Below are 27,522 nucleotides of genomic sequence, written 5' to 3'. Positions count from 1 at the left end.
CCCAAAGAAGTCTGCACACTTCCACCTGTTGACCAAATTATTAAATTATCTGTCAGAATTATGAGGTCGTAAATCTTCACATCCACACAGAAGTCTTCCATGGTGCTGAGCTTGACTGTAAACATCTGGCCCTACGTAGGAAGGTCTGCCAGCAACATGCGGATGGTTGTGGGTTTTCCCCAGGGTCTGCCCAGTTTCCTCCCACCTTGATGCTGGCCGCCGTCGCATAAGTGATATATTTTTGAGTACGGCGCAAAACACCAATCAAATAAATAAATAAATTTACTGTATACAAGGAGACAACAGGGGCCATCTACATGTACATACAACATTGTGAACCAGTACACCACAAGGGGGAGCCTCTTCAACCAGTGCACGTTACAGAAATTACTAGTAACTATGCCAACATGTACCATTCAGGAAATGATATCCATGCACCTACAATGCTGGTCACTGTAATAATACATGTTTTCTTTGTGCACATAATGCTGTGCATATATACATTTATCCCGCATCAGACAAAATACTCTGTATGAAAATATATACTCTGTCTCCTGTATCCGACGCAGTGTCTGATGATAAAGGTCATTTCCCTTTATTTATGTATGTGCACTTTTGCCTGGAAAACATATCTTTACATTTACACACGAGTGTGTATACTGAGTCTGTATACATAGATGTAGCATTATAGATTTTTCATTCAGTTCTATACTAAACTAATATTCTACATCTTCCACTTCATGCCAAACAGCCGTACCATCAACTAGAAGCACTTTTGATGTATCGCCGCTACAAATCAGTCAAAAGTCATACACCATCATTTACAATACCCTAAATGACCTAAAATGTCCTCCACAAAAGTGCTTTTTTACAGGCAAATAAATGTCACAAAATATCGTTTGTCATCCTGAAATGTACAGCTTTCCAGTAGCATATATCATCCTATGTCCCATGCAAACCTCAAAATAACCTTTCTAAACTCAACAGAGCTTTCAGAATCAGGAAAATAGGCAACTTAGTCATGGACAAAATTTAAGGTGATTTAGGGTATTTTAAAAGCCGGTACCTGTATCCAGATAAAGTCCACTAAAAATACATGCACTTTAATAATTTTCAGGACACATTACAAAAATATATTCTTCCTAAAAACTCATAACCATATGACTTCTTTTTGCAGAAATTAAACTGTTTCAATGACACTACTTCATATAACGTACCTACAGTACTACTCAGTTCATAAAGTAATATCAGTATATTAAGACACTCAGGCAAGGATCTGCATCAAGCCAATTCTTCAACTCTCGTGTCTGGTGTCTTGTTTGGTGTCTTGTGTCAGTGAGAACACTAATGAATGCAGTTTGTGTTCTGCATGTTCAATCAAATAAAAATGAAGTGCAACAAGATCCATTTTCTATGATATTCTAAATCTTACACTAATTCCAACTGTGTTTAAACTTCAGAACATTTTTAGGATTTCTGTCAAATATTAACGTAGGTTTGTTGTTGTTCTCAATGATTCCAGAATCATGGAAGTTATAAATACATGTATCATCAATGATGCTGGGTACTTATCGTTTGTGAACAAACAAATTTTTTTTAATCCTGAAACTAGAGTCATTAACTTTCTGTGAATTCCAGTGACGTACAGCGATGTATGAAAAAATTGGCTTTCTAGCCTGAGGGCAGATATCTAGCAGAACCACATGTCGGATTTCAGAGGAGACTTACAGACTATGATGAGACCGTTGGCTCAGGCACAGAGTCAGAAGCTAGAGATACATGTACTTACAGCACATATCAAGTGCAGGGAGTGATCACCACACCATTCTGTATACACGTATGTTATGCTATAGCAGTGTTCCAAGTCAGATCTGTCCTTTTAACTCCTTGAATTTGACTAATCAAAAGAAAATAGGATAAAACTACTTTTCATGCAGCTTTCAAATGATGCCATTTTTGATCTGACTTCAAGGAGTCCATATCACAAATTGTACAGTCTGAATGCACACTTACATGTACCTGAATACTTTGTGGACACAATGTACACCCAAATCTGCACACTACATAGTATTTATTTATTTTGATTGGCGTTTTATGCAGTACTCAGGAATATTTCACTTATACGACGGACGCCAGCATTATAGTGGGAGGAATCTGGGCTCTAAAACCGACGAACATCCGCGGGTTGCTGGTAGTCCTTCCCACTTATGGCTGGAGAGGAAGTCAGCATGAGCTGGACTTGAACTCACAGTTACATTGGTGGGAAGCTCCTGGGTCATTGTGCCATGTTGGCCTGCTAATCACCTCGGCCATGGAGACCCCCACTGCACATAGTAAAAAGGTAACTTGCTATGTACTGCATGTGCATTTTATGTGTCTGGCTCATAACATGATGTGAGGTCAAACATTTACATCACCATGGTGTCCAAAACCAATCTTTGCTATAACTTTCCAGCACAAGGCCTGTATTCAAAAGAGCTTTTATTTCCTCTAAAGAGCTTTTCAGTACAACAGGATGTTCGATGTGGTTTTCTAATCTATATCACAACAGGGTGTCCTGAAGAAGGGCTTACATATATAGTACAATGGGTACTATTGTGCAATAATATTACCCTGAGTTTTAAACAGTTTTTCTCAGCAGCATGTGCAAAATGGTAAAAAAAAAAAAGACTTTCAGAACAAAAGAGTCCCATTTTATTTTTCTAGTTTTTCAGTGAAAGTCAACAATTTGTATATATGTACATTTGCATAGTTATACAGATAGCATTCCCTAATTCTCCAACCTTTTCAACCACCTCTGTAAACAATATTTTAAAACAATCAGAGAGCTATGGAGTGTAGAGAAATAATTTGCACTGTTTTATGAAGCTTGCATCTCTAGTGACATGAATAAATCATTTTTATTGTCATTCTGATTGTCATAATAAAATGTGTTCATAAATTCCAATGAAAAAAGTGCTTTAGTGGTTGAAAAGGTTGAAGATATACAGTATGTGAAGATATCTCCAAATCGTGCTGAAAATTTGAAACAGGTGGTCATCAAGGCAACTACATGCACACATCCATCCATGTGGTCAAACCTAAAATATGTGCCAGAACCAAACATATCAGCGCATCATCTGAACTTCAGAGGAGGGACAAATTATTTCATGTAGATTTATTTATGTCTAAAATCAACTTTCCTGAGTCTGTAAATTCCTAAAGAATCTACACACATGTAAAATGGTTGAAAGACCTCACATCCCTTGGCTGTGCACCGTACATGATTGTAAGTTTAGGCTGGTTTTGGTGTTCATACATATATATATATGTATGTATATATATATACACTGTAATTCTTCAACCTTTTCACATGTTTGCAAAGTCATTATTCAATAATTTTCTGAAGGCATTATTCTTTGTACACTGTTAAAATTATACTTTCTGCAAAGCCCTGAAACTAACCAATCCGACCGATGCAGTTCTGTCTCCAAAATCAAATTACAAACTGCACCGAAAGTTGCTATTTTATATGTTTAAAGGTTAAGGAATTTAGGTACATATAAATAGAGCCTTTACAAAGACATTTCATTTTTTACCTTGGAGCATTATTCATTTTCAAAACAGAAAAGGTTAGGTTTAAGGGTCAGGAAAAACAATAGCCTTCCAGTTTAGATGTACACATAATGCCAAGAGAAATTAACTAATGTATGTTTGAATGGAATACCCTAGTTGGGGTTGGAGGTAGTTTGAGGGGGGGGGGACTAGATTTACAGACACAGGTTCAAATACGGCTTTTCAATTTGGGCACTACTTTGTCCCTTAATATGGGATAAAACTGATAACTTGTGGAATGACATGTAATATTAAACTAAATATATATTAAATAAACTTTAATAACAAAGATACAGTCAAAAGCAATTTAAACAAACACCAATTTAGAAAACAAAAAACAGTTTAATTCCCCTTAATTAGGGAACCTGAACGACCCTAATAGCACAGTTGGTAGAGCATCCGCTTAGGGAGGCGGTAGATCCAAGGTCAATCCTGGGCCGGGTCACACCTAAGACCTTAAAAGAGGAAGTTGTAACTTCCTCGCTTGGCGTTCAGCATGAAGGGGATAGTGGTCAACAACTGGTTGACCCTTATCAGTATAATGGTTCAGGCTGGGCAGCTTACTTGCCGGTAACTCGTCTCAGTGAAGTAGACTAGATAAAAGAGCAGAGGAAACAACGAGGCACATTACATGCACTCTAAAGATTCCTTCGTCGTCATATGACTGAAAAATTGTTAAGTACAACGTTAAACCCCAAGCACTCACTCACTTAATTAGGGAACTAATTAACGATAGGGAAAAATTGCCTGCCTGTGTTTCCAGTTGGAATTTCTTGCGTCATCTTAATATTGAAGAGACTGAGGGGCGGCAGACTGGAAGTGGGTGGGTTTAGAGAGCTAGGTGGCTATGCAATATATATATATATATATATATATATATATATATATATACATGTATATATATATATATTTTTTTTTGTATGTGCATGCATACATGAACATTAATCGTTATTCTTTTTCTTGACACTTACATGTCTCCATGCCAAAGTTGCTTCATTTCATTTTCTTTTTTATACCAATTCAAATGCCAAGAGTGTGAACCACACGATCACCTGTCACTATCACTGTATATGAACTTCTGTACATAGAAATCACTGCACCGATGTCCAGGCAGGCGGCACGCAATGTACTATTTCACAACCAACAATGATCCATCATGGTAATTTGGAATCTACCAAAATGCATTCAACATTCGTAAAACCGGGCATATTCTGTGGTAACTATGTGAATTTCAACAACAAACATACCTATGTCATCCGCAACCTGCGACAGAAGGAAGCAGCCATCTTGTTGAAAGAATCGGAATATTGTTCGGCTATGTTCGGCTCTATCGATTTCGTATCCGAAAAAGCGAGAGCCAACTTTCTTTTAGATCACATGATCGACACGTGACTAGCACGCTCAAAATGTCGGACAACGAGGAAAGCCCGCCTTCCAAGAAACATCGGGCATGTGTTAGTAACTTCGATATTACCCGATCAGAAGGCTCTGGTGAAGATGTTGTAAGTTAGAATATGACTTTACAAAAAGCTCTATCGGGCGTCTGTGAATTTTTAGATGTTTAACGTAACAAACTTCAGAAATCAGCCTTTGTGTCGTTGTTGACAAAGCAACTGAACAAGGCATGTTTTACGAAAAGATCAACTTTTCAACCATGTACTCGTCACTGGTTCAGAGCACAGTGTCATCTAGGACATTGTTGCTCAGGAAAATTTGTGATGAGTGAATGTGTTGGAGAATCTTAGTATTATTTAGCCTCAGTTGGCTACTTCAACTCCTTTCTTTATACTGAGCTGGCGGAGTATCGAAGCCACAGGGGGAACAAGTCGTAAACCATACATAGATTCACGCCATGTCCGATAAGTCCTTTGAGAACAGTGGCTGCAGTCCAGATCTGGTGTTAACTTTGGCTCTTACCTGTCCGCTCACCCGCACATGCAACATCTCATGTCAACATCTCATGTATATTCCACTTGGTAAGGACACACAAGACCCAAATTCACCTCACAGTCACAATAACAGGCTGGTGTGCTATTACCGAATGGAATATGCCTGGAATGTTGTGTGTGCAGGCGAGCTGAGAGCCAAGAACCAAAGATGACACCACTTTTGGACTGCAGCCATTGTTTAGAAATGACTTATCGGACATGGCGTGAATCGGTGTATGGTTTGCCATTAGTTCCCCCTGTGGCTTTGATACTCCGCCAGCCCAGTATAAAGAGTGAGTGAGTGCTTGGGGTTTAACGTCGTACTCAACAATTTTTCAGTCATATGACGACGAAGGAATCATTAGGGTGCATGTACGTGTAATGTGCCTCCTTGTTGCAGGACGGATTTCCACCGCTCTTTTATTTAGTGCTGCTTCACTGAGACGACTTACCGAAGGCAAGTAAGCCGCCCCGCCCGAGCCATTATACTGATACGGGTCAACCAGTCGTTGCACTATCCCCTTCATGCTGAACGCCAAGCAAGGAAATTACAACTTCCTCTTTTAAAGTCTTAGGTGTGACTCGATCAAGGATTGATCCTGGATCTACCGATCCCGAAGCGGACGTTCTACAACTGTGCTATCCGGGCTGGTCCCCAGTATAAAGAGAGAAGTTGAAGTAGCCACCTGAGGCTAAATAGTACTAACATATACAACATATGCTATGCATAACGTTAACAGCTGTTGAAAAAACAACCTACCTAGACAGAATCCATACCTTTAGGCCGATGGCTGGTAGTATTCAGATATTTTGCAATCTCCTCGCAGCTATTTGTCCAGTTCAGTTCATCTTTCTTTTTAGACACAGTTATCTTGACACTGGTGTATCTCTTCAAATGAGTGTGTTGGCAGGATTTATTCTGCTGTTCCCTATCAAAACACATGCTTCATCTCGGTAACTTGTTTATTCACATATTTTTTTCCCCTTTTTTCTGTCTAACAATAAACCATTGTTTATCCCCTGCTGAGCACAAGAGTGTGTTTGATGCAATACTCTGTTTATCCTGGCAGTCTGAACTTGTTTGTTGTTCATAGTTTCTTGTACGTCAGAATGCACGGTGTTTATATAATTTGTAACAGGATGACATATCCAGCACTGCCAGTACCACACTAGACGATGGATCCCGTAGTGACACACCCACCCAACCCAGGCGATATGGCCGAGGCAGAAACAAGAACAAAAAGAGTAAACTGCAGTTCAAATGCACAAATAACCTGAAGGTTCGTCTCAGACTCCTAAGAAGTGTTCAGTAGTGTTTTTTATTGAAGAGGCTATACTGGTGATTTTTGGTAAAAAATTGATCAGCACAAATCCAATCAAAGTTTGGCTGTTACATCAAAATAGCCCTATAAATTAACTTCCAAAAAATGTCAGCTTTGTTTATTCAAGTCTTAATGTTCAGAATCACTGTTAAGTTCATAAAATTTTTAGCAAGTCTCATTTTAACTTTTTCAGTCTTTAGAATCAGTTTAGCACTATAAAACTGATATTTAGCAATTTTTTATCAAAAATCTCCAGTAAAGCTTCTTTGAATACTCAAGTATGGTGTACAATTCTTTCTTTTGTTCCAAAAAACTTCTCAGAGTTACCTGTCAAAAAATTTTCTTGATTATTTATTATTACTTATTAATTGAGAAGAAACATTGCAATTTTCATTACTTTCAATGTCTTGATATGTATGGGGCTCCTGGAAGGCTACAATGATTTATCTCCCTTTTTGTGCTGTCATTCATTTCAGGAAGACCACCAGCAACCGATATTTGGTATTCAGATTAACCAGAATCAGAGACCAGGAGATCCTGTTTTGTTTGCCACTGTGGGCAGCAATAGAGTAAGTAGGGAACCCGGAATTGTTTTACCACTAATAAGCAATAAAGCAACTAATGTACCATATTCCTAATACCAATAATCTGCATTAGATTAAGTAGGGGAGCATGTTCTGTTTACCACATATCAATATGGAGCGGGTGTGTTACCCAGTTTTGTTCAAGTTAATCACTGCAGCCTGCTTGCAGAAACTTGTGTTCCTTATCATTGCGTCTGTTGATTTAGTGGAAGCACAGCGACGATCAGTTATTTCCTCGGCTGCATATGCCCGAAATTCCTTGATGACAATCAAAACCACCCACTGTACTGACAGCCCGAACAGGGCAGATAACTGCAAGGCTTTAAAGTTGGTGTTTGCCTTCAGGTTAAGACTGGTCTCCTCCATATATAACCTGACTGTCATCATAGGTAAAATGTGAACTGTTCTGAATTATATAAACAGTGTAAAACACACATAAAACGATGGATAGTTAAATTTTCTACCAGAGCAGCTTGTGTTCTACTGTACCAGGCTGAACATGAATCTGTTATTTTATACTTGATAAAAGATTGTCCTATTTTGTTCTTTAACACAGTGACATGTTTGGTCAACATCATTGCAGCAGTTACTTTTTCAATCATAGTGAATAAGAGTTAGGCCTTTGACTCTGTAACTTCTTCATTTTGTTACAGTACATTATATTACAGGCTTTTTGGTGATAAATTTGCCTCTCACTTGAGTCCTTTTTTTTATATATTTTCAGGTCACAGTGTACAGATGTTTGGAGAATGGTAGGATAAAGTTACTACAGGCTTATGTAGACCCTTCTGTATCCTTTTTTTGTCTCAGTACTGCATCTGCACCAACAGCAACAACTTATCTGTCGAAGTGTTATGATTAGACAGATTACATAACGATGACACTGTCATATCCCATAATTGTGCATTATGGGATACGAAGTAGGGTAGGAATGGATTACAAAACATAACAGTGCTTTGTAGAGACACTGGCTGTGATCATTGAAATTGCTAGCATGATCTGACTATCAAGCCCTTGATCGATGAGGCTGCATTTTCAAATACAGTACTCACTGTTTCAGCTGTGTTTTCAGGTCTGGAGATTTGTAAGACATGAGACAAATTGCGTTTTTTTTGTTTCAGGCATTCCGGTTTCCGCAGCTCGTGGATCTGAATTTCAGAATTCTTTATTAAGAAAATTTTCACATCAAAGTTTTTTCAGACACCCGGAAATTTTCTGACCATCACCATATGAGTGAAACATCTATAGGTACAGCATTTAACATTAAAGAGATGTAGGGGAGCATCATTTGCAGATACCAAACCAACCTTAACTTAGCTGTAGACAGATGAGAGTTTCTACACGTGTGCGTGGACATATGATGTGGTGACAGGGATGCCTGTGCTTCTGGCAGCGGGGGCCCGGGGCATCATCAGAGTGGTTAACCCTGTCACTATGCACTGCTGTATGGTAAGACTGAAAACATTGTCAAGTACATTTAAATTTTGGAAATCAAAATTCTAAATCCTTGTTTCTAAATGTGTTTATACAAATTAACGTAACGTGACATTTGAAGCGCTTGATACAAACAAACAAAATTGCAGAGAGTGTTGGCTTAAGATATTGTCAGGCCCTGACATCTGATTTGATAGTGGTGGGAAAAATTTATGCCTTAAAAGTGGAGAAAACATAAAAATGACCATAAAGTTCAGATGAAAGAGTGCGAAAAGTTTGGTCTTCAATATTTTTTTGATTTTTCACTTGAAAATAATTTTTGTATGGTGGGTATTTGGGACCACCTTTTCGTATTGATAGTCTTTGTTTAATTAAGCCATAAATGAGGATTTAACACAGGTTTAATAAATAGTTTTGCACTGGGATTTGTTCTTTTCAGCTAACAAATGTATTAACCTCAATTTGGATCATATTTATATTTTTAATCTGTTCATAAATATTATCATAATTTAGGTTAAATGCATATGTTTCGATATAAAAAACAAATTTACATTCAAATAAATTTATTAGACAAGCATGACATTCTTATTTAGAGCATTATTATGCAACAACGGTAAACACCAAAAGTTGATCCCAAATACCCACCATACAAAAATATTTTCAAATACCATTTTCACTTGAAAAAAAAAAAAATTCAAATAATATTAAAGATCATATTTGTAAATGAGTTTTGACGCTCTTTCACCTGATTTTGTCATTTTTATGGTTTCTTCTCCTAATGCTCAATTTGTTTTCCTGAATGCCCAAAGTGATGTCAAAACAAGTACCGTTGTGAAATTTAATTAAGTTTGTTCCATTGCAGCATTTCGTTGGACATGGTAATGCCGTCAATGAACTGAAGATCCACCCACGAGATCCAAATATGGTGTTGTCAGTCAGTAAAGGTATCCATATGTATTTGTTGCTTGCTTGTTTCATTGTTTGTTTACTTTGGTATTGTTTTTCGTACGTGTAGCATGGCAAAAAGATTTTATCTTCAAGGAGTGGATTGATATGCTTTAAAAACAATGGTATTGATATATAACTATAAGCCTTTACAGATTGCATGCTGCAGTTGTTATCTTCATAGAAGTAATTGAAGAAGGATTCTAAAAGCGTACATGTACACTAGATATTGGTCTTGCCATACAACGCTAAAACTTATTCAACTTATTTTGCGTCATGCTCAAGATTTGTCCAAGGGAGATAATTTGTATGACCAGGTTGCGCCATTGATCTAAAGAGTTATCACCCCTTTTTTTTTTTTATCTTGTAGACCATACTCTAAGAATGTGGAACTTGAAAACATCGGTGTGCGTGGCTATTTTTGGAGGTGTGGAGGGTCATAGAGATGAAGTCCTTAGTGCAGTAAGTACTCATACCTTTCTCTGGAGCCTAGTTGGGTCAAGAAAAAAGAAAAAGAAAAGAATTTTTCTTGAGCCTAGAATAAATCCAGAGTGAGACAAATGAAAATTACAGGTACATGACTGTAGAGTATATGTGTATATGAGGCAAATATTTATTATTAGCATCCCCCACGATCAAGTAGATTTCTTTCGTTCAAAACATACTTCAAATAAATCATAGAAATACCAGTCTCTTGTTAGCCTTTTTCTTGGCACCTGTTGTTAATTGAACAGGACTTCAACATAGAAGGAACACGTATTGTATCATGTGGGATGGATCACTCCCTCAAACTGTGGAAGTGCAACAAGCCAGAGGTGATTAAAGCCATGGAGATGTCCTATGTGTACAAGGTCTCCAACAGCACCAGGTAGGCCAGGACAGTTAATGTGTAACAGGAGCAGGTTTCCAGTACTTGTACTAGCAATAGAGGTAATATCCCTTTAGCTCATTTAGTAGAGTGTTGGATATCAGGACCCAGTTGCTTGAAAATGTATGAGTTAATACTATTTATTTATTTACTTCATTGTTGTTTTATGCCTTACTCAAGAATATTTCATGTAAGATGACAGCCAGCATTATGGCGGAAGGAAACAGGGCAGAGCCCGGGGGATATTATTGGTATTAAGTCATATTTTATATCTAAGATTTTAGCCAAATTCTGCAGCCAATGCAGTTGTTCAAACTGTAAGTATAAAAACAACAGATTTTGTTCATAATTATTGTAATGTTAAGCAGATGTTTTTGAACTAAATACAAAATTGAATATTCAGCTTTGAGGTAAATCTGGTATTAAGTATTCAGACAATTTTGAACAACTGGCCTCAGATGTGGAAATTCGTGTTCAAACCTTAATGTGAGCCACAGGGTAAATCCTTCCACCATTACAGATATACACCAAGATTCTTCCTAAACATAGCAGAAACATTCTAGATATCTTTGTCATATCAAATAAATTTATGTCTTCTAGCTTTCATCCCCATACTGAGACATTTTCATGAGGGAAGAAATCTCCAGTATAAGAGTTGAAACCTTGTTCTTTCTTTTATTTTGTGTTTTATTGCCAACCCAAGACTACAGAATGCAAACCTGGAAGAAAATTCACCTTTTTACTTAGTCTAATCTTAATTGTTTTATTTGATTTTCCTTTTTCTTTCAAGGCTTTTCAGTCATATAAATTTGTCTTCAACAGGAACAATTTTTGCTAGGACAGTCCACATTTCCCACAAAGGATATAACTTTTCTGTTTTATTTTTATTTTTATCCCCTCCTTCCATATTGAAAAAAGATTAATTCTGTCAATAAAACCAAAATTTTAATTGGTGTGGCCTAATGAAGTGAAGTATGATGAGATATACTTGCTGATCTTATGTGTCTTTCATTGTTTGACTCCAAAACATGCATGTACATAAATTTATGTCAGCCTCTGTGTCCTCGATCCATAACACTGCTTGTGTGCCATGTTACCTTTCCAGAGCTTACCCCACCCTGGAGCAGCATTACCCTGATTTTTCCACAAGGGATATTCATAGGAATTATGTAGACTGTGTCCGCTGGCTTGGTAACTTCCTGCTCTCAAAGGTAATGTTCTGACAGCATGGTCAGTATAACTCAAGCTTACAGTACTGAGAGATCTAGACTCTGCCACTTTTAAAATCTTTAAGTGTGTCAGCTCAAGAATGTGGACCCGCAAAAGTCTGGTAGCATTTTATTGACATCAAACATTTCTCTCCCATTATATTAATAAGATAGTACGACGTTACTATAGAAACTGGTATATTGTAACATATTGTAGATGTTGCACTACAATCAGTTTATGATGTAACAATTGCTCAAAAGCCTTCTTCACACTGGCGTCACCAAATGGATTAATAAATAAGCAGCTGGGTTTGTTGGATGGCTGTGATGCACTAGGCTGTTCTGTTAACAGAATACCAGGGTATAAATGATACACCAGTATTGTTAAGAACTATATAGAAAGCTTAATGACTCAAATAAGTAAGAAAACTGGGTTGGCTTTCCTGAAAGTTCCTGCCTTTGAATTTGAGGAGAAATATTGCATTCCCATGCCTTCTTACTCCTAAAACGAACTGTAGGTGTGAGGATAACTCACTGAGCCTAGGAAGTATGGACTTATGTATGCAAATCACACTCCTAGTCTTCTGCATACCAAGGTCTGGAATTTCCATTGGTGCTAATGAAATTCTAGCCAAATAAGTACAGATTTATATAAAAAAAGAAAATTATTGGCCGTTGTTTTCACCTCCAGCGCATTCTTCTAGAAATCACATAAAATCGTATGCTGTCGTCACTGTATGTTGTAGTCATGTGAGAACTGTATAGTTTGCTGGAAGCCAGGCCGTCTCAACCAGCAGGATGTGAAGATCTCAGACAACGAAGTCACCATATTACACAGATTTGACTACAAGGAGTGTGACATCTGGTACATGAGGTTCTCACTTGACTATTGGCAGAAGGTAAGTGGTGTTCATGAAGTCACCATATTACACAGATTTGACTACAGGGAGTGTGACATTTATTTTATGAGGTTCTCACTGGACTGCTGACAGAAGGTAAGTGTTGTTCATGAAGTCACCATATAACACAGATTTGATTACAAGGTACATGAGGTTCTCACTGGACTGCTGACAGAAGGTATGTGGTGTTCATGAAGTTACAATATTACACAGATTTGATTACAAGGTACATGAGGTTCTCACTGGACTGCTGACAGAAGGTATGTGGTGTTCATGAAATCACCATATTACACAGATTTGATTATAAGCTGTTTGAGACTCTTGCTGGATTACTGGCAGACAGTAAGTGGCATGAAAAAGGCAAAGTGGTGATGGACCCCTGTTTTCATTACACAAGAAATCAAGTTTCATATTCTTGGTCCTGCATCAGTTAATGCTAACTAAACCAGTTTACATATGGGGAAAAAAGCTATGGTGCACTGTTGTCCTGCAGCCACCCACTAAACCTCATGCCTTGATAAAAGACGATATTGATTGAAGGTGTTGTATTGTGATGTCCAGTAACGAAAAGAAAATTTTATCTGACAGAATTAACTTCTATGATCAGCTGGAATGTTCATAGTTAAAACTAAATAACATGCTCAAACATAAGCTTTAAAAATGAAAATACAGCATTAGTTGTCGCTGTGAAAAAGGAATTGTCAAATTTTTTTTTTCTTCTATAAAATAAGGCTGTTTATTATAACACATGATATAAATTCACGCAGACTTATTTACCAATGGCCTTTCAGATGACCAGTCTTGTCATAAATGTAATTACAAATGTGAAAATTCTCATCATTTTCTTATTGAATGTCCCGCATATGCCGCTCAAAGGAAGCACATGTTCGACAGGTTTACTAAAACGATTTCTCCAAATGCTCACTTATCTATTTTCCTTCCGCATTGCTCAAAACATATCTCAAATATTTTACTTTTTGGATCAAATGACCTATCTCTTGAAGACAATAAAACCATATTCTGTTCTGTGCACAAATTCATTCAAGATACTCGAAGATTTATCCATCGTACTCACCAAGTAGTTCAAACAAGCTCCTTTTAAGATACAAAGTGCTAAGACTGAAACCCATTCCTAAATCTGTTATATAATCGGTACTTAATGAAGTATATGAGTGTGTGCAGTATTGGATGCCTATGTGTATTGTAAATATTGTAAATATTTTATTCTTCACTATCAAGTTTTGATTATATAAATGTATGATGTATATAAGTTTGAGGAGACCCCCTAGTGACCCATGGGTTGTGGGATATCCTCAGTAAACAAATAAAGAATTAAATTAAATTCTGAACAGGTGATGGCACTTGGGAACCAGGTGGGCCGAGTGTATGTTTGGGACATTGATGATGATGACCCTACCCAATACACGTGAGTATTTATTTATCTATATATTGATTCGATTGGACTTTTACCCCGTACTCAAAAATATTAGACTTATACCACAGGGGCCAGCATTATGGTGGGAGAAAAACCAGGAATTGTGCACACCAAATTGAAATTAAATGCTTTAAAAATTCCTCACATTTATCTAAACTGAATGTACAAATATTATGAGTATTATTGACTCTATAATTTGTTATACTAGGCATTAAGCTATGGTTTCTTAATACCTGAAATATTTTATCCCAAATTAGCCAAATGAAACGGTGCCTAAAAAAAAATTTTGGCCCTGCAAGGCAATTGCAGGGTACCCTGCACCTAAAAAATGCAAGCAGCCCATTGTCTTCCCGAGCACTTTGTTTAGATGGTCAGTGGAAACCCTGCCCCTTGTTAGTTGAGTTTACCTTTGCCCCTTGCCCCATTTTTGAAGGGTATGTGTTTGCCACCTGCCACCTTTTGATTTTTGATCAGGTGTCTGTTTTCCGTTTCTCCAGGTGTACAGTGTTACATCATCAGAAATGTGCCTCAGCTGTCCGGCAGACGTCTTTCTCTCGAGACGGAAAGCTCCTCCTGTGTGTGTGTGATGACGGGTCTATATGGAGATGGGACCGTGTTAAATGATAGCCAGCTTGTTTAGTTCATTATGTATAGAGTCACATCATCTATTTATGGCAACCAGAGGATGCTGCTAAACTCATAAAAAACTTTTGTACGTTAGCTCACCTGTATTGGTAGCTTGTGTCATGCTCTGAGTGAAGGCACCCAAGAACATTTAATGAGGCAGTGTTGAAGTAAACGTTAGATCGTATCTCAGAAAGTACTGTATGTGTTGAACTCAGATTTTGCACATTGGTGATGAGCAGGAACACAAGGGAATGTTTCAGTGTTGATGCTCTGTGCTCTGGGTATTGAAATTAAGGGTAAGGTTGGTATCTCAGAAAGTACTGCATGTATTGAGCTCAGATTTTGCATATATATATAAAGCACAATAACTCAAGGGATATATTCCATCCGTGATGGTCAGCATTTGTGTTAATTACTATGAATTACAAATAGCTTAACCTTCACGTCTCTTTGTATTAGAATCCATGATAAGGTAAATGTTTAAGTACCTTACAAATTGAGCTGAAGTTTTGTGTTCATGTGAAAACAATATCAGATTCTATATTTTTTTTTCTGTCATGACTTTGTGTAAATGGGGTTCTCCAAACCATCTGCTGTAACAAGGGAAGTAAATCTTTCAAGTATTCCATGGGAAAACTATGACATACTTGAGTATTCATAAAAAAAAAAACATGGAATGCTGTGTTCAGTTAGAGACAGATTTGAAAAGCTTTACTGTTCCATGGCTTTCAGATAGTCTGTATTTGCCTTAAAAATTCTTCCAAAAGTGCATCTTTAGAGGAAAGATAAAGGTAACGAAAGGAAAGACAAAGGTCATGAAAGATTACCTTTGGTGCTGAAATTTAAATTTGTCTAGTAGGATATCATCCTACCTTCCTCAAACCACACCTGAAAATGCCTTCCTAAGATCTATAGAACTCAGAGTCAGGCAAAATGGGTAACTTAATGATGGAGAAAATTGTAGATCATGTACAGTATTTTCTATTACATTGTGCTAAACTTGAATTGACACTGCCAGTTACATGGGCTAAAGCATGAAACTGCATTCCTGTACACTGGGAAATTAGAACTGCTATGTTTGTGTTTGGCCACATATGTTTCATGATCGCAAAAGTGAATCTCAGGAGGTGGAAATGAGTATTTTACTGTCCCAAGTGAATGTTCACTCAGAACTGCATGAAGGTAATTGAAGTTGAGAATGGATGACTTTGAAAATGATGCTTAAGTGTTCTCTGATTAATTCAGTGGGATGCCTGTACCCTTTACCTATCTTGCTTATTTCTTATGTCTCCCATTTTGTTTTGTTTTCTCAGAGAAAACAACAAGATGCCGGCGTGGTTGAACCAATTTTCTTAGTTTCTTTTGTCTACAATGTTGTTTCATGGAAGTCCTTAACAAATGACGTTTTCCCCAGTTGAAGATTTTGCATGGAGCCTGACTAACGCCATGCACAAAACCTGCCCTTGATTTTCTATTATCTGACAAATACTGTTAAAATCAAGTTACTTGTTCTGTGTGACATGCCACAAGCTCACTGTAAGCAAGGTTCTAGCAAGCATCTAGCATTTTAATGTCCTCAGTATTGTGATGGTTCTTATTAATCTTTTTGGTTATATTGCTCTGTTCCATGGATATTGCTCTGTTCCATGGATATTGCTCTGTTCCATGGATATTGGAACAAAGCATTTGGAACACTGTTTCAGCCTTCAATGATTGATCATTCCACATGCAAAACACTAGCAAGCTAGCGGCTCACTGCTGGCTGAAGTGTTGAGAGTTTTTAGCTTTCTTTACAGTGGGTATATAACTACATGTACCAAAATCCCATAACCCTTTCATATAAAGAAGGGAATATAACTATCACATGCCAAATGGTTTGGCTCATTTTGGTTTCTTGTGTCTCCCACTACCCAGTGATAAACAGACACACTATGGTTTCTATTTAAACTGTAAACTGATATGGATTCTAAAAACTATTTGTAAGTCTCCAGATATTTGAATAAAAAGATTTTTTTTACCTTCACAAATATTTTTTTTTTTTTTTGCCCTCTGCTGGTCATAATGATGTGAAATGAATTTTGCCTTTACATGCCTCCAATCATAGAAACTTTTGATAATTTTGCTGCTCTGCAAGAAAAATCCATGCATATTTCTAAACCCAACATGTTACAAAGTATTCCAAGAGATGTCTATTAGGCACACCTTATTTGATATCTTTGCATCAAGACCGGCCCTGATAGCACAGTTGGTGGAGCCTCCAATTGCGGACTGGTAGATCCAGGGTCAATCCCTAAGACTTTAAAAGAGGAAGTTGTAACTTCCTTGCTTGGCGTTCAGCATGAAGGGGATAGTGCCATGACTGGTTAACCCGTATCAGCATAATGGCGCGGGTGGGGCGGCTTACTTGCCTTCTGTAAGTCGTCTTAGTGAAGCAGCACTAGATAAAAGAGCGGTGGAAATCCGTCCTGCAACAATGAGGTACATTATTACATGCACTCTAAGGACTCCTTCATCATCATATGACTGAAAAATTGTTAAGTACAACGTTAAACCCCAAGCACTCACTCACCCACTCTTTGCATCAAGGTGGGCCAATTAAAGTATTAAATGTTTAAATTTACTTAATATTTAATAAATATTTAACCAACATTTTCCAGTAAACAAAAGTTGTTGTGAGATGAAGATATCTTAGTGTAATATCATGGATGCATGGCAGATCCCTAACTCTCTTTCTGACCCGTTTCACACTGTTTAGGATTCAATGAAACCATTTCTAGTGGCAAAAGGAGGGTTTCCTAGACTTCCGGAAGTGTTCAATGGCTCTTGTGGAAACATTGTTATACTAAGGCTGCATAACATAATGTCAAGGAGCCAATCATTCAGTGTCAGTTCAAAAGGAAATGCTTATCAATCAAGCATTCTCAACCAACGTACATGTAGGAAAAACACTGATCAATCGTGAAGGAACTACTGCTGAGTGACCCATTTTGAATCAATCCCGTGAGAAATACAGATCAATCACCCATTCTGAATCAATCCAGTGAGACGTACTGATCAGTCAACCATTTTGAATCAATCCCGTGAGAAATACAGATCAATCAACCATTCTGAATCAATCCAGTGAGACGTACTGATCAGTCAACCATTCTGAATCAATCCCGTGAGAAATACAGATCAATCAACCATTCTGAATCAATCCAGTGAGACGTACTGATCAGTCAACCATTCTGAATCAATCCCGTGAGAAATACAGATCGATCAACCATTTTGAATCAATCCCATAAGAAATACAGATCAATCAACCATTCTGAATCAATCCAGTGAGACGTTCTGATGAATCACCCATTCTGAACCAATCCCGTGAGAAATACAGATCAATCACCCATTCTGAATCAATCCAGTGAGACGTACTGATCAGTCAACCATTCTGAATCAATCCCGTGAGAAATACAGATCAATCAACCATTCTGAATCAATCCAGTGAGAAATACTTATCAATCAACCATTCTGAGGTCAGATTTATTTATTATTTGATTGCTATTTTACGCCATACTCAAGAATATTTCACCTATACTATGGTAGCCAGTATTATAAGGACACCAGGCAGAGTCCGGCAGAGACCCACAACCATCCTTAGCTTTGCTGACTGGCCTTCCCAAGTACGACCTCAGAGGAAGCCAGCATGGGCTGGCCTTGAACTCACAGCAACTGATTTGGTGAGAGACTACTGGGTCATTGGGCTGCACTAGCATGATAACCACTGGGCCACAGAGATCCTCTCAGATGGAAATGCTGATCAATCAATCAATGTTCGAAATCAATTCACCCGACTAACCACTAATAAAGAAGCAACAAGACAAATTAGCATAACTGTGGTTACAAATCTTTAATAAGATTCCAACAGTTTGGCAGAAGAATATTTTAAGATGTAAAATACTATAACTTCTTTTATTTGAGTCCTTGGGACTTATCTTTACAATAATATATGTATATAAAATATTTTTATATTATATATACACATTTAGACTATATACATAATCGTAGTTTAATTTAAGAAAACTATACATGTTGAACAGATCTCAAAATATGACACACTGAACAGTTTGTACACTGAAGTGTCTTAACACCCATCATAAAACTGCAATTTTTGCAACTTACCCAGGGCATTGCATTTCTGAGAAAACATACACACAAATATATTTTATATATTTGGTAATTACGAAATTTACACCAGCAATAAAGGATCTGCCTTCCAAAATGCTTAAACTGCACAACTTGCATTTACAAGAAAACTTGTTCATGACTTCTTCATATTTTGGCACCAAAAGACAAAGTGTTGTGCAAAAGTGCTAGAAGTTAGCTCATTACTATAGAATGAAGGTCTCCTCCGTGTTAAGCTGTTCAAAAATGTATTCCGATTTAAGCCTGGTACTAGCTTTAGTCAGGGCTGAAAGCTTGAATTGTGTAAATGATGAGATGTTTTTTAATAATGATTTATATATTCAATACACTGTTGAACAACTAGCTTGAGGAGATGGGAATGTGAGTCACCATGGCAAACTATTCCTGACTCTCTTCACTGTAACAGACATGATTGTGGTGAACCAAGAAAATAGCTGAAATTTACTATCATAGCCCATCAAGCTAGAAAAATCTGCGGAAAACAGGTAAATTAATCGAAACTGAACATAGAAAAAGCGGAATTCCGCTAAAAAGCGGAAAAAAATCATGTCTGCTGTAATAACAATTACACTCCATGAATGTTCATATGACAGGTTACATGTACATGGAAACGCGAGTACATATGTAGCCAATGCAAACTATTCATGACTATTCAATGAATAATAATTACATCCATGAATGTTCATGATGTGACAGGTTACATGTACATGGAAACGCGAGTATATATGTAGCCAATGCAAACTATTCATGACTATTCAATGAATAATAATTACATCCATGAATGTTCATGATGTGACAGGTTACATGTACATGGAAACACAAGTACATATGTAGCCAATGCAAACTATTCATGACTATTCAATGAATAATAATTACATCCCATGAATGTTCATGATGTGACAGGTTACATGTACATGGAAACGCGAGTATATATGTAGCCAATGCAAACTATTCATGACTATTCAATGAATAATAATTACATCCATGAATGTTCATGATGTGACAGGTTACATGTACATGGAAACACAAGTACATATGTAGCCAATGCAAACTATTCATGACTATTCAATGAATAATAATTACATCCCATGAATGTTCATGATGTGACAGGTTACATGTAAATGGAAACACGAGTATATATGTAGCCAATGCAAACTATTCATGACTATTCAATGAATAATAATTACATCCCATGAATGTTCATGATGTGACAGGTTACATGTACATGGAAACACAAGTACATATGTAGCCAATGCAAACTATTCATGACTATTCAATGAATAACAATTACATCCCATGAATGTTCATGATGTGACAGGTTACATGTACATGGAAACACGAGTACATATGTAGCCAATGCAAACTATTCATGACTATTCAATGAATAATAATTACATCCCATGAATGTTCATGATATGACAGGTTACATGTACATGGAAACACAAGTACATATGTAGCCAATGCAAACTATTCATGACTATTCAATGAATAACAATTACATCCCATGAATGTTCATGATGTGACAGGTTACATGTAAATGGAAACATGAGTACATATGTAGCCAATGCAAACTATTCATGACTATTCAATGAATAATAATTACATCCATGAATGTTCATGATGTGACAGGTTACATGTACATGGAAACACGAGTACATATGTAGCCAATGCAAACTATTCATGACTATTCAGTGAATAATAATTACATTCCATGAATATTCATGATATAGCAGGTTACATGTGTAACAGGTGTAGGCTGTATTTCATATGAAGATTTACAACAGCACTGGTGCAAGAACATTTTGGCCAATGTGGCCATCCAGGCTAGATATCATTACACAATTCACATCCTCTTTTAGTACATCACCAGTATGGTGTTGAAAGATCAAGTCTGTACAGTAATTGTGCTGGTATGACTGATCCTGAGAAAATATTAATGCTGAATCAAATGTAACCCATCATGACAGGCAGCTGCTCAAGGAAACCGCAGATAAAAACTTTTGATATTTATTACCATCTGATGATCACTTTTGGTAGAAGACTGATGACTGCTTGGGTGAAGGATTGATGACTGATTTGGTCTCATGACTAACAATGCCTCTGATGACTGACTGATAAATGCTTTTTGTGAAGGTTTGAATTTTGGCCATAAAATTAAATACGTAAAAATGCTTCAAGTCAATAATGGATGCTAGGCAGATGAATCACTGAACTGTCCATTCTGGTTAATGATTGATGCTGGGCAGATGAATCACTGAATGGTACATTCTTGTCAATGATTGATGCCGGGCAGATGAATCACTGAATGGTCCATTCTTGTCAGTGATTGATGCTAGGCAGATGAATCACTGAATGGTACATTCTTGTCAATGATTGATGCCGGGCAGATGAATCACTGAATGGTACATTCTTGTCAGTGATTGATGCTAGGCAGATGAATCACTGAACGGTCCATTCTTGTCAATGACTGATGCCGGGCAGATGAATCACTGAACGGTACATTCTTGTCAATGATTGATGCCGGGCAGATGAATCACTGAATGGTACATTCTTGTCAGTGATTGATGCCGGGCAGATGAATCACTGAATGGTACATTCTTGTCAATGATTGATGCCGGGCAGATGAATCACTGAATGGTACATTCTTGTCAATGATTGATGCCGGGCAGATGAATCACTGAATGGTACATTCTTGTCAATGATTGATGCTGGGCAGATGAATCACTGAATGGTCCATTCTTGTCAATGATTGATGCTGGGCAGATGAATCACTGAATGGTCCATTCTTGTCAATGATTGATGCCGGGCAGATGAATCACTGAATGGTACATTCTTGTCAATGATTGATGCCGGGCAGATGAATCACTGAATGGTACATTCTTGTCAATGATTGATGCCGGGCAGATGAATCACTGAATGGTACATTCTTGTCAATGATTGATGCCGGGCAGATGAATCACTGAATGGTCCATTCTTGTCAATGATTGATGCCGGGCAGATGAATCACTGAATGGTACATTCTTGTCAATGATTGATGCTAGGCAGATGAATCACTGAATGATCCAGGTATGAAAGATGAAAGTTTGATGCATGCAATGACCTATTAAAAATATTACAATGCAATTTATTAAATTTTAGAAATGTTTCCTGCTTTTCACAAAGCCACCAAAAAAACAAGTAGTTCAACTGAAATGGGTCTAAAAAGGTGTAGTCCTTGGAAAATATGGTCTAAAATTTATAGTCCAAAATATATGGTCACTTAATTGAACTTATTTTAACTGTTTTTCATATTTTTAAGATAACCTTGTCTTTAAAACAAAAAAATTCACACTTTTGACAGCAAATCTCACACACCAGTACAATGTCATACATCCAAGATAAGGATATCAATACATGCATACATTAAACATTGCTAAAGTAAATTTGGAATGTGTACAGGTAGCTCATCTCCTCCGGTTTGGGAGGCTAATTGCTTGGAGAACAATCAGCATATCAAAGTGACAGCTAAGACACACTTCATATGGCAATAAAGTCAACACGGTAGATAGATGTGACAACCTTTTAAAAGATGCCTAGTAATGACTGCTCTATCACAAACAATGATGTATGGTTTTGCACCATTCTGTGCCTAACAGCTAAATCTACTTTTATAAACAGACAGTTAAAAGAGTAAATTCTTTTTGGAGGCCAATCATTAAACATGGTGCTTGTATTCAAGCCTCTTGGTTATACCCAATGGATGATTAAATGATAACTGTATCCCACAGAATTATATATATATATATATATCTATATATATATATATATTTGTATGGCAGCAGCACAACAGATTCGAGAAATGGCAAAGTAAGAACTCCAAGGTCACATCTGACGTGCTAGTAATACATTGCACCAGTTGCATTACTAATGACCAACTTCAAAATATACTTGATGCAGCCTTTCTTCAAGCAATGCAATGCGCAAGTTCAGTGTGAAACATATAAGATCAGCCATAATTGCCTATCAGATCAACCATCTTGTCCTATCATATATCAAATCCTATCTTGTGATATCAAACATCACTGCCTATCATATCAAACATCACTGCCTAGCTGATCAAACACCAATGCTTATAGGATGAAACATCACTGCCCATCACATCAAACATCACTGCCCATCATACCAAACATCACATCCTATCATATCAAACATAACTGCGTATCATCAAACATCACGTCCTATCATATCAAACATCGCTGCCTTGCATGTTGGAGTAAGGGTCATTAGCAGATGAAGTGTTCAGATCAAGAGACTGGTTATTGTTGTTGACATATTTTGGTGGTGGTATGGGCTGGTCACCCCGGGGTCCATCCCCTCCCGTGCTGCCCTTAAGTCGCCTCTCATACCAGTTGTGAATGTGTGAAGCGATGTGACGATGTACCTGCTGCTGTTCATAGTCCGGGGAAGTCGAGGTGTGGGTGCTGGGAGAATTACGCTGGCTCCCTGTGGACGCGGGCGTGGAGAGATTCTGATCCGTGCTGAACGAGGAGGATGGGGTGCCAGCGCTGAAGTGGGAAGGGTCGAGTGGCGAGGTGGGGGTGCGGGGACTGGAACCTTGGAAACCAGAGAAATTCAGCCGGTTACCGTAAATCCTGCTGCTGTAGCCAGAATCCGGGTTGCTACGGTTACTCCCTGAATCGTCCTTACCGCTGATGGTGAGAGCAGCTGGGTCCTGTGGTGAGGCTCTGCACTGAGAGTCAGGGGCCCCGGAGGACATGTTCACTGGTTCACACTGGCCAAAACTGGCCTGTGAGTTCTGATGAACTTTAGAGAGGAAGGGTTCTGATTTGCACAGAGCTGCCATAATACTGAAGGAATGAGCACTTTGAGGTGTTTTCTGGGGACTGGTAGACTGCTCGTGGAGCGTTCGGGTGCTGTTGTATGGAGGTGCATGCTTGTACTGCGGGATGTTGCCGGTGGGATGACGCTCACTGACAATCTTGATCTCACTGCCCTGAGGATATGCCCACACACGGCTGTTGTCATAGCGACTCTCCCCAGCCGGGTTGCTGTACCTCCCCACCAAAGATGTGTGTGACACACTAGGTGGTGCAGCCTCATACCTGCCCCCAATACCGCTCTCCCCCTGGGCCCTCTGAGAATACCCGTCATATCTCGCCGGGGGTCTTCCTCTCCCAGTAGGATTAGAGTCTGAGATTCTACCCAAATTGTCCATTGCCCCACCCCTTGAAGGCAAATGTTCCCCACCCACCCCACGAGTCCACGGAGCCCCTGAGGAATAATTCCCCTCATTTACATGCAATCGGCTGTAGTTATCATGGATGGAAAGACTAGGGGGCTTTGAGGGGCCCGGCACAGAGGCAGTTCGGCTAGCTTGCCCTCGCTCCCCTGTGGGGCCCCTTTGCACTAAATTTGCCTGCTGCTCGCTGTGTGTAGGGATATTACTGTCTTTGTAGGTAAAAGTGGGGGACTGCGGGGCCCTGCTTACAGAAGGGCTTCTGCCTTCGGTCCGTCTCTGTGGGCAGTAAGCTACAGGACTGGGCTCAAGACGAGAAAACACTGACGGCCTTTCTGGTGACAATGAAGCCTGATGCTGTCCATTCTGTTTAGGGATAGCCCCTTCATTGTGATATGTCTGTGTCTGTGGCCTGCTAGGCTGGAACCTACCAGGCTCGGGACCCTGCTGAATCGGCTGGCGAATGGCAGGAGTTTTGTATGGATAGTATCCCGTGGGCCCGCTTTCGTACCTGTGACCACCGCTGTACTCTGTCTGTTCCTGTGGCTGGTGAATGTCAGCCTGAATCACATGTAGCACAGGTCTACTGTTCCTACCTACATCATGAGCACTTTGGAACTGTTTCCTATTGTCAGTTGGTTTGGGCACCATATGACTGGGAGGTAGATGGTGCGAACTCTTAGAGCGCTCTCTATCCTCGCCTCCACCTGCCCCTTGAACATTGCGGGAACTCTGTGGGCGGTACAAATCACGGGAACGACTAGTGTCTTTTCTGTAGTTTGGCACTTGCCATGCTCGTATTGACTGCATGGCGGCTTGTCGCGATTCGTAAAAATTACGCTTTTTGTTTTTCATGCTGTAATCTGATTGAGACAGCGTCTCGTCAGAACGAGTCCTAAACAGCCGTCCTCCGCCCTGTTGGGTGGCTCCAGTAAAAATGTCTCGATAATACAAGCCTGAATCATCCTGTGGCTGGTTGATGTGCTCCTTGCCCAGATCGTGCAAACGCGTTTCCACCCAATCGCGGAGGTCAGCTTTAATCGTCTCTCCGTGGGAGTTCAGCCGGGTTGTGTTCCCCACTCTCTCCTGTTCTATCTGCTGACTGATTCTCTCACGGCAGTGTGTCTCCTCTGCTTCCAGCCTCTCTTTGGTCAGCTTGTCTATTGCGTACACTTGCTGCGTCGTCCTTTTGTCCAACAAATCTATCCTATCCTTGAGAACCTGATGTGAGGCATCAATGTGTTCGTACAGATTGTCTCTGTCGGACTCCATCTTGTGTTCAAGCTTCTTCAATGCAGGGCCACACTGACAGGAAGGGGCATATCCTACAGGGCCCTGAAAATAGAGCAAAACAAGATATTTATAACTGCCTAATTGCTGATTTGTGTCACATTCCTGATTATGTCATTATCATTACTGGACTATGGTGAATCAAAATGTTGTCAGAATCTATCACTGCATGATCATACAGGGACAAGTAGAACAGCCTCCTTAGGGATGCAAGTTTAAAAAAAAGGAACAAGACAAACATACATGTATCAATCCATAACTGCTGTTTTTGTAATGAATAATTAGATGAAAATGGTTTAAAAGTTAAATTGACTATACGCTGTTCCCTCTTGTTATGTTTTCTACATATTCATACTCTTAACTATTTGGAGTATTTATTTGACTAATGTTTCATGCCATATCAAGATTTTTTTTTTACTTATACAATGTTGGTTAGTTTTATGAATGAAGGAGTGCATGGGGTAAACCACCCACCTTTGGCAAGTTACTGACCAACTTTCCAGTCTGTGATGAACAAACATGCACACCATGTTGGTGGATGACAAGTCTTAGCCTGCACAAATGGTCTCTCTTATTTTTGCTGAGGTCTCGCAATCAGTGAGAGACTTTCAGCCTGAAAATCTACAAATTCCTGTCCACGACTGGGATTGAACCCACATCTTGTGTTTTTTATCCATTAAAAGGCAAATGCCTCTAACCCCTTGACCACACTAACCTGCTCCCACCATGGAAGTAGGGGAAGCTTACCTGTTTGATATTGCCGGCCAGGTCACTGTAATACTGATAGCCTGGTTTGTTGACATACTGACTGAAGAGCCCCTGCACTGACTGGCGGGGTGGGTAGCCAAACCCTAGTTTTGTCATAAGGGTGGGCTTTGTGGGCGGAGGAGCAGGCTTGTCTTTCTCCTGTAACATAGAGTGTTAGGTCATAATATAAACAAACAGAACTACAGGTACATGAGTGTATGTATCCATTAAGCTTGTAAGTTTCAAAACTTCGTTCAAAAGATATTTTGTGAAGTTGTGTAGGTAGCACAATCTATTCCCTAAAGTTTCATTCCATTAGCACTTTCATTAATGCTGAAAGAAAATTTTCATATTATGGTAATTACCAAAACAAAAACATGACAAAGCATTAAATGCAACTTTGCTCTTTAATACAAACACACATGTACCTTGGATTTCTTTTTTCTGAAAAAGAAAGATCTTTTCTCTTTTTTTGGCTGTTCCTGTTTGGGAACTTCTTTGATTGGATGTTCAGAGTCAGGGAACACCTCCGGGCCTTCCAACATCCAATCAGGTTTTAGCTTTGTTGTATGATGGTGATGCCTTGTTCGTGCCTGAAAACAGAGTAAGATGATTAAACTCAAGTGGGAAAAGGAATAACTTGAATTAAATATCTATATGTTAGTTACTTGGAGATATTAATATCTTTTAAATATTATTATCCAATCAAGATGTGACCACTATCCACTGTTTTCTTTGTGATCTAATTTGAAAGAATGGAAGGCATCACATTTTGGATAACTTATCATAACTCTTCAGCCTTCTGGAGTGTGAAAGAGCAGCTTTCAGAGCAATTTATGCATACCTAATTTGATTTCGGAGACTAACCTACATTGTTTGAATAAACAGTCCTTGAAAACAGGCGAAACTGTTGAAGACTTACACTATATTCAGGAGTGTAATTTTTGGATGGTATTCCTGGAGAAATTACTATACAAATACCAAGGCAAATTTTTGATACTGTTAAACCTTCTTGTTAAATTCTTAACAGCTTTATTTGTCTCCCCCTGAACAGCAGGGGTCATGCATAGGCCAACATTCCACCTCCAACAATATGTGCTTCCCTCCCATCACATAACATCAAACTGATGTCCCTTTGTAAAGGGTTACAACATTGTCATGCTCTTTGTTTGGGTTCTTTTAAAACATGCTGGTTTATCAGATTAGTAAAACGGTTGACAAGA

At 38.6% G+C, this 27,522-nt stretch overlaps 2 protein-coding genes across 2 annotated transcripts in view; one reads left to right on the top strand and one right to left on the bottom strand.

Annotated features, from left to right (window-relative positions):
• Window positions 1-4,992: 4,992 nt before the first annotated feature.
• Window positions 4,993-16,830, top strand: LOC135471541 (polycomb protein EED-like). Its single transcript, XM_064750812.1, has 12 exons — window positions 4,993-5,096; window positions 6,662-6,802; window positions 7,321-7,413; window positions 8,153-8,218; window positions 8,752-8,877; window positions 9,725-9,806; window positions 10,178-10,269; window positions 10,542-10,675; window positions 11,781-11,886; window positions 12,630-12,782; window positions 14,135-14,208; window positions 14,715-16,830. Exons 1-12 carry the CDS (start codon window positions 5,001-5,003, stop codon window positions 14,839-14,841), a joined length of 1,290 nt encoding a protein of 429 aa, XP_064606882.1. The 5' UTR covers window positions 4,993-5,000; the 3' UTR covers window positions 14,842-16,830.
• A 6,212-nt stretch (window positions 16,831-23,042) lies between these two features.
• LOC135482365 (uncharacterized) overlaps window positions 23,043-27,522 on the bottom strand; it is a 44,231-nt gene continuing 39,751 nt past the window's right edge. Inside the window, 3 exon segments of the mRNA XM_064762316.1 lie at window positions 23,043-25,597; window positions 26,300-26,458; window positions 26,728-26,892. Of these exon segments, the coding sequence (XP_064618386.1) occupies window positions 23,252-25,597; window positions 26,300-26,458; window positions 26,728-26,892 (2,670 nt within the window). The 3' untranslated portion in view covers window positions 23,043-23,251.

This window comes from Liolophura sinensis, chromosome 1 (genome assembly GCF_032854445.1).
Source record: "Liolophura sinensis isolate JHLJ2023 chromosome 1, CUHK_Ljap_v2, whole genome shotgun sequence".
NCBI lineage: Eukaryota > Metazoa > Mollusca > Polyplacophora > Chitonida > Chitonidae > Liolophura > Liolophura sinensis.
This window is presented reverse-complemented; position numbering and strand designations above follow the sequence as displayed.

Excerpts from the sequence above, each read along its gene's own strand:
- LOC135471541 (XM_064750812.1), top strand. The coding sequence starts at position 5,001 with ATGTCGGACAACGAGGAAAGCCCGCCTTCCAAGAAACATCGGGCATGT. Across the intron at positions 9,807-10,177 it reads GGTGTTGTCAGTCAGTAAAG|ACCATACTCTAAGAATGTGG; the intron begins GTATCCATATGT and ends TTTATCTTGTAG. Across the intron at positions 14,209-14,714 it reads GATGACCCTACCCAATACAC|GTGTACAGTGTTACATCATC; the intron begins GTGAGTATTTAT and ends CCGTTTCTCCAG.